Raw genomic sequence first — 8,702 nt, forward strand, 5'->3', positions numbered from 1 at the left:
GAATCCGGACGCCATTAAACATTGTCCTTCGTTCGACCTCCGAACGAGGTTCATTCCAACTCCGCAATCACCTAGGACAGGTCGTACCACGCACCATCTCGGACGAACATGGCGGCCAGCTTTACGTTCCAGCTCACCTACTGGGCGCCAAGGTGTATAGCAGTCCTCGCCGGTCTTTGGATCATTCTGAAATTGATGCGATTCGCCCACAAGAAGGTGTTCACCGCCGTATTCCCTCCAATAATGAATCACATCACGAAATTCTACAACATTAAGATGAACGACTTCAAACTCGAGCTTTTCCGTGAGCTTACCGACCTGAAGCAACAGAGCAAAGATCCGTTGACCATTCTGGAAATCGGCGCCGGGTCGGGGGCTAACTTTCAGTACTATCCCGCAGGAACGATTGTCGTACCTGTTGAGCCTATGGAAACCTTTGATAGCTATCTGAAATCCAACGCGGAGAAGTGTCCCGACATCACAGTAAAAGATGCAGTTTTGCCTACGGGGAAAACATGAAGACCATCTCGGACGACAGTGTGGATGTTGTGGTTGTAACACTGGTACTATGCTCCGTTCGCAATGTTTCTGCCGTCATGGGAGAAATTAGACGAATACTAAAACCGGTAGGCATTCCTTGGCTTGATCTTACGGAATATGGGGACTTACACGGGGTACACACAGTCGCAAACATGGACTGACATCACATTACGTCAGACCCGCGAAGTAGGCCTACATCTAGCCAAATCTAGCCACCACAGGCGTTCAAAACATTTGTAAGTGCTTCACCTGTAATTTTGCCGTTGGAATATACTGTAGCAACATTTAATTAATGACATCACAGCCAACAAACAAGTATAAAGAGGCTGGAATGATCTTGTATTGTAATTCAATAATATGCAGATAATGTGTAAGCTTGGCAATCGCAGTAGGAGACAATTTGCCCAACGGGAAAATTGTTCCCTGCTCTCGGGCAAACACACCCATGTATTCAGGCACAGTCTGCTGTGATCTATTCCGCTCTTGGACTATGTGTCCCATAGACGTGTGTACACATATGCCTGAGAAAACCAAGTCTGGAAACAAACTGCTATTTTCTGTAGGGATTATGCCACCATGTCATCTTCGACGTTCGATTTTACTGTGAAAAGTAGCAAGTTCATCTATCATGTAACCGATCGTTCCCTATCATTCTCAAATTCATACCAGTACTTAATTTGCTTCAAAAACGCTCGTTTCGGTGTGATTTTCGGCCGAATTCGACGGACACATCGTCAAAACATGAGCGTGAGCAACATTCCGGTCACCTCACAGTGAACGTTGAGCACCTCCACTTTACTGACGTTAGCGCCGCGTACCCATGAGGGGTGACTGGAAGGTTGTTCACGCCTTATGTTTTGGCGAGGTGTCTTCTGAACTCGGCCGAAAATGACACGAAAATCCATACCTGATACTCATCTGCTTACAAAATGCTCGTTTCGTGTGATTTTCGGCCGAGTTCGAGAGACACCTCGCCAAAACCTAAGCGTCAGCAACCTTCCAGTCACCCCTCATGGGTAGGCGGCGCCAATGTCAGTAAAGTGGAGGTATCCAAGAGGTGCCCGGAATGTTGCTCACGCTTATGTTTTGACGATGTGTCCGTCGAATTCGGCCGAAAATCACACGAAACGAGCGTTTTTGAAGCAAATTAAGTACTAGGTATGAATTTTGAGAATGATATGGAACGATCGACGGTTACATGATAGATAACTTGCTACTTTTCATGGTAAAATCGAACGTCGAAGATGACATGGTGGCATAATCCCTATAGGAAATAGCCGTTTGTTTCCAGACTTGGTTTTTCTCAGGCATGTGTACACACGTCTACGGGACGCATAGTCCAAGAGCGGAATAGATCACAGGGGACTGTGATTCAGACAATATAATACAGACCAAGCTAATGAGAATTAGATGCAGAACTGGCGACGTTTCCACCTTTTGCTTGAAGTTCTTTGCTGTTCTCATTAGCTGCTACAGTGAGACGACCATCGACTGATTAGCGTTGCCATCTCTACATTCCAATTCAGTTTCAATCAAATTGTTCTGTAGCAGCTACTTTATCTTCTAGTAAACATTTACCCGATGCGATGGAGGAAACAAGCCAGAAATCAAGGTACCTCACACTGCTTTACACATCGACTAAAAATTGACGTTTGGTGTGCGGATGTCATTTGTTCTGAATGTATCTTGAAATACATCGAACATGAAAAGCCAAGAATGCCAACTTTTGATGATTTTTCATTATCTTGTACATCAATTGCAAGTTCTTGTTCTACTCCCAAAATAATAATGAAACACCCAATATTTAGCTTATCATCATGGCATCTATATGTGTAAAATGCACTGTTATTGTTTAAATTTGAATTCTAAAGTCTGGACCACATATCTTTTGTCAAGAATAACAATACAGTCTACACATGTACAGGATGCATAGGCAAGCTGAATACCGGGTATCTCAAGTTGCATTAGGGAGAAGAACAAGAAATTATGATTGACATTAAAAATAAAAATAGTGACAAAAACCATTAAAACTTAGCATTACAGGCCCTTTAAATGTGGGGTTATTTCCACACCATTATCGCATTTGGTGAATGTTTACTTATTGTGAGATCCAGTCGTGTGCGGGCGCCCCGGGACATTGCTCGGGGCCGATTTCTCAGCCCCCATCCGTCAACACCCTAGCACATACAGACATAACGGCTTTTTTATTCTCTTTCAAGGGTGGAAGATTCTATTACCTGGAACACGTCTACAGCGACCAGAGGAACAGCTGGGTTCAGCTTGCCCAGAGGTTTCTTAATCCAGTCTGGGTGTTGGTCTGTGGATGCTCGCTAACACGAGCCACCTGGAAAGACATCGACAGCGGAGGATTTACAAGGGTAAACTACAAGAAATTTAGCGCGCCTATATCCGGAGGTGGTGCTCTCATGAGCCCTCATGTGATGGGATATGCAGTCAAGTAACCATGGCAACCAGTTTCATACCCCATCTCCACGTTGCATAGCAATGCAGTACGTTCTTCACATGCACGTTTCAAACAGTTGCTCAGTCAGTTATTCCACGTGACTGAGCTCTAGAAAATATTTGAAGAGCACGCTGTCGTAGTTTTTCTTTTTTTTCCAATAAAATATAGTGGATATTATATCCGAAATATTTGTGTGTGATGTTATGCGATCAACACGATTTTTCTGTCAAGTGATAGTTACTTTGGCAACTTCCATACACTGCATTCGCCTTTTCCATGGCTTTCCTACCATTTGTATATCATCTGGTTGCTGGAAAACGGCTAATAGATTGACACCAAAATGGTAAATTATGTTTGTTTTCTTTCTCACAGTGTTTTCAAACCATACATCTGTACAGTTTTCGTTTGTTTACCTATTTTCAATTGTGTCAAAATTGATCATAGCTCCCATCTTGACTGCATCTGCTACGAAAGTTTAATGTTGTTTGCAAATTTTAATATTTAAAAAAAATGGAAAGAAAGAAAAGGAAAAAACCCGAACTGAAATAAATGCACATGAATACACATAAATACACTAGAAATAAATGCTGCGGACTTTTAAAGGGAAACATAATGCATGCGCAGATGGCTTTGTGTGTGATGTTTGTAACGTGTACATCACACCGTGATAAGGCACCACGATGATCGCAGCGGAGCAGATATCTGATAATGAAATGAAAATGCTTGAATGCACAATCTGCCTATACTGAATATCATTTCCTGCACATTTGTGGTTGTAGTTTACCGATGGTATATTCATGAAAAATACAGGGCTCGACTGTCGGTAGAATCACACGGACTTTCGCAGTGAGAGGCGCAGGAGATCCAGTGAAGCGTCACCAATTAGTGTAAGCAGTGAGCACCCATTAATCATTAGCTCTTCGTGTTGGAGCCCGTGTATTTGGTAAGTACTTTTCTATTTCGTGTGATTTTTGTTATTTTTCAAGAAGCTTTTAAAGTACATGCAAAGAAATCTCAACAATTGAAATCACTTTTACTTGATAATTTTTTTCAGTGCTTCATGATGCGGGAACAAAGATCACAGGTATTGAAACAGGGAAGTACACTGGCAAAGTTCTGGACAAAAAAAACACATTCCTGTACAAATCCACATCACGCCTTTCCTGTCCCATTTTATCAGATCTGAGATCCTGTACGATTCGGCCTTGAAACTTGGTACTCACAGGTGCGTATGAGAGCCTCAGTCTCACAACGAGCGCCTGTGTACACTCGATACAATTACTCAATACCCTCGACTCTATACTGCAACCGTAGTGCTTTCGTATATAGTTAGACTTGTCCCCAGTCTATTGGCTGAAGGGTGACAAAACAGAGCGGGTATTACAATCGAAGGAATTAATTTCGGAATTGTGTCGGGTTGATCTCGAAATTGAAGCAAATTTGACAGACTGTCGCATAGACTGTTGGGTAAGAGCGAAACACGCCGCGGAGATCGAGTAACTACAACCGCATACGCCAAACAATGGCCAAAGAAATGCCAAGCGAGTCGCTAAGTCTACGGATGCATTTTCTATGTGTACATTTACCAATCTGTGACTGTCGCCTGTCATAATTGTCCGATATGTGACCAGCTTCTTCCGATTAAATGCCATACTTGTCAAGTCCTTTTCCCCTTTCGACGAGCAAAGACCGACATTGTTTAGGGGCCCTTGAGCAAAGCCATGGCTTGACATTGCATTCTGGGTAATGTCTTCAATTTATAACAAACCAATCCATATCGTTATACTAGAAACAACAGCTATCGTCTCCACGGGGAGGGGGGGGGTTGATATGTGGTATTGGGGGATATGGACGAGTTGATCCGCTTCAAAACTGTTATATAGTATATCATATAAAACCTTATAAAACGCTATCGCTATGACCTCCAAATGTTGTCATGTGTCTTTTGCTGGGTTCGGAGACAGAGTGAGTGTGTAGAATGTGGAGGAAACTTCTGGAATAGAAATCAGATAAAGATATCACAATTTTCACGAGTTTTTTCAGTCGCAGAAAGATACAACAATGTTGAGATAGTTCGAGCTGTTGTGTTTGAATGTAGATTTCTTGTTGCTTACTGTCAGTTACTTGACCATCTGAGCTGTAAATTGCGCCAAATGTTCATTATCCCTTATGGCAGGAGAACTAATGATTTACTATATCTGTACCGTTCCTAATAAGGATTGTACCATCAGATGATCGTCTGTGGTTGTGTTTACGGGGCCCGCGGGGTTTGCATTTCTCAAACGTATCAATGGTAGACCCTGAACTGAAACGTTGGTTGTAGAAAATGCTTAGCGCCCTCAACGAATGCCTTGATCAAGTCCATACTTCTTTAGTATTCTTTCACCATATTGTTGATATTTACACACAGTCCCTCGGAATTTAAACTGAAGCTGGCCGCACAATGTTTACTCAAGGAAGACCTAATTTTGATAATATTTGTGAATCTTTAGGCTGTGTTCACAAAAACAATTAGGGGGGGGGCCTGGAGGAATTCAGGGGGATTCGAAAATTTGAGAATAGTGGAGGGTGGGACTTGAAAATTTTGCTCTGCTTAAAGAGGGGGACCTGGAAATATTTGGTTCCCATTTTACGATTCCAAGGTTTAATGGGTAATTTATCGAAAAATGAATAACATTTCAGTGTCATCCAGTTGTTCTAATGTTAGTTATAATTGAACAAGATCTAGAACCACTTTGTCGCATTTCATTACTTTTGTCTCGAAAAAATATAATAATGTATGAGTTTGTGTTAAAAAAACCAGTAGGCCAGTATCGGAGCAGAAGCTGCAACTGTTGATAAATTTTCAATATTTCTTTACAGTATATCAAATACGGTTTCTTGCTGTCTCCCTACAGCTGAAACTGTGCTGTGCTGAAACAGACGATATAGTTTGTCGACAAAAGCCTGTTTAAGTGAATATTGGGTGATAATTGAATTCGAGTTCAGAGTGAAAGTCATTTGTCAATGAATGTTGATGAATCATTTTAATAATTTGCCTCAGGAATATGGCTCTACAAACTGCTAGTAAGAAGTAGTGTTGAACATCTGCCAGCAAAACTGCCCAATACATGTTTATTTTTCCTTCATGTGCATCCCTAATAAGTATGCGGCTATATGAAAAATTGGGGGGGGGGGCTTGAAAAGTTTTGGTCATACAGACGGGGGGGACTTGAAAAGTTTTGAGAACACGATTGGAACTAATTTGGGATAATTGGATTTTCATATTTTAAATTTTTTCAAAAGTGTTAGGTGCCATATAGCTGGATGTTGCAATGTTACAAATTACTCATAAAAACAAGTGTATAACGTAAAAAGAAAAGCAGATGAGCTTACATTTGTAGATTAAATCGACATTACTTCACCATCCAATTATCCCAAATTAGTTCCAATCGTGTTTGAGTGTATCGAGGGGGTCTGAAAAAATAAGATTTCAATCGCAATTCCTCCAGTACCCCCTAATCGTTATTTGTGAACGCAGCCTTGCATTCCTGATACTGACTTGTATGGAGAGAGGAGCCAACCTTAGAAAGGGAAGGCCCTTTGCCTGTATGACAAAAGGTGCCAAATATGGGCTGTGTGTCTTTTGTATACCTTGATGGAGTCTATCAGTATGACTGCAATAAATGATCAATTTTCAGGACAAATTAGGGGATCGTTTACCATTGTAATATTGCATGTGAAGGTTTTCCTATGTAATCAACCCATGGTAAGTTTTTTTGATGTCAAGCTGACTTGATTTTGGTGGAAAAGTTACCCATGATGGCCCATTTTGGCATGCATACCATTAACCTGTACACATTTCTATCAGAGTATCGGCTTCCCAATATACTCCTCTTTATACACTATTGTTTTCAAGTTACATTCAGCATCCCCAATAAATTAAATTGACAGCCACTTTGAAAGTGCAGCGCAGGTGACAAAATTTGAACTACAATAATTGTTACATGAAAAATGCTTCAAAACGTTGAAAGTAGATCATTGCAGTGGATTGATTTCTCCCCAGTATCGGCATCTGGATTGGGTCCTGATACAGAAAATTACCACACGGATGTGATGACACTTTCCGATTTTTGGCATTTCATCTCCTGACATAAAGTGATATACATGTCCAGTAAAGCATTTTGGTTTCTGTGATTGTTATTCATGCTACAAAGCTACATAACTTGAGTAAAACTACAGCTGATTCAATAATTTCACATTTTCCTTCTATTTTCCTGCAACCAAGCAATGAGCACCATCCAGTCTTGTTATTGACCTTTGTCTTGTGAAAACAGAAATATGTATCTACGTGGAACACGTCTCAACCAGCAGGAACAGTTGGACACATCTGATGCAGCGCATGCTGAATCCCCTCTTCGTATTCTGTGACGGCTCTCACCTCGCCCGTCAAAACATGGAGATACATCGAAGTGGGGGGCTTCCGAAGGCTGGAGTACAGACGGTTCTTTGCTCCGCCGAAAGGATATATGCAAGTCATCAGACCCCACCTGGTTGGCTCTGCCGTGAAGTAGATAAGAGCAGAGGAATGAGAGATGATGATGATGATGACGATGATGATGATGATGAGATGAGAAAAATAATGAGTGTGGTGATGATGATGATAATGATGATGATGATGATGATGATGATGATGATGATGATGACAAAAGTAATGTGTGATGATGATGATGATGATGATGATGATGATGATGATGATGATGATGATGATGATGATGATGATGACATCATCACAATGACATCATCACAATGATGATAACAACAATGACAAGGATGATGATGATGATGATGATGATGATGATGATGATGATGATGATGATGATGAAAGAAAGTGACAAACAATAGTGAGCTGAAATTACGATGACTATGATAATGCTGTCAAGTACCTCGCTGCACTCAGTGCATATTTGGTACGATACCTCAAACTCGAAGCAATCAAATAACCAGATATGAACTGAAAATGCTCACGTGTTTCATTATATATTGCAGTTATGTGTAAATTTTAACCTTTGCCACATGTTTGCAACTTCATTGAAAGTATTATGATCAACATAATGAACAATAATCACCGCCGATTAGGTCATGAAGTATATGTAATTAGCTGAAATAAAAATATTAAAGTTCTTTTACTGCTGTCATTGTATCACCACTTTATATAGCAAGTGTAATTACCGTTGGCCAAGTCCTTCAAGCCATATATGCCGAGCTGTGAAAGCTCATTAGACATGCAAATTATAAATTAACTGACATGAAAATGTGAAATGACTTTTGATATTGTTTTATAATCATTGTTGTATAATCATCAATGTACATAGCATATTTTGCATATAAGTTTTTTACTACAACCAAAACGAGATTCGAACTCCCAAACACTCACGGCAACATCGCCTAGCTGATAGGCCTCACACAAAACCAGTCGGCCACTGCTTCCAACCCTATGATGTATATAGCAAATTTCAACAACTACAATCAAGTTAATTCAGATATATATCCCTAACTGGGAAAGTTTATTAATATGCAAATTCCGAATTGGCTGAAGTAAAAATGTTCAATGACTTTCAATAATGTTAAATCATAGTATCTTTAATATACATACCAAGTTTGGTCGATTTTGATCGAGTCAAATCAGACATATATCCCGAATTAGGAAAGCTCATTA

At 40.5% G+C, this 8,702-nt stretch overlaps 1 protein-coding gene across 1 annotated transcript; it reads left to right on the plus strand.

Annotated features, from left to right (window-relative positions):
• LOC139131031 (thiol S-methyltransferase TMT1A-like) lies at positions 1 to 3,190 on the plus strand. The gene is made up of 2 exons (XM_070696946.1): positions 1 to 626; positions 2,760 to 3,190. The coding sequence occupies exons 1-2, from the start codon at positions 516 to 518 to the stop codon at positions 3,000 to 3,002; spliced, it is 354 nt and encodes a 117-aa protein (XP_070553047.1). The 5' UTR covers positions 1 to 515; the 3' UTR covers positions 3,003 to 3,190.
• The last annotated feature ends 5,512 nt before the right edge of the window (positions 3,191 to 8,702 follow it).

The sequence above is a fragment of the Ptychodera flava genome, chromosome 4, assembly GCF_041260155.1.
Source record: "Ptychodera flava strain L36383 chromosome 4, AS_Pfla_20210202, whole genome shotgun sequence".
NCBI lineage: Eukaryota > Metazoa > Hemichordata > Enteropneusta > Ptychoderidae > Ptychodera > Ptychodera flava.

What these genes read in the sequence shown, in the direction of transcription:
- LOC139131031 (XM_070696946.1), top strand. Translation starts at nt 516, where the DNA reads ATGAAGACCATCTCGGACGACAGTGTGGATGTTGTGGTTGTAACACTG. An exon ending in TTAGACGAATACTAAAACCG is followed by an intron (nt 627 to 2,759) that starts GTAGGCATTCCT and finishes TTCTCTTTCAAG; the next exon opens with GGTGGAAGATTCTATTACCT.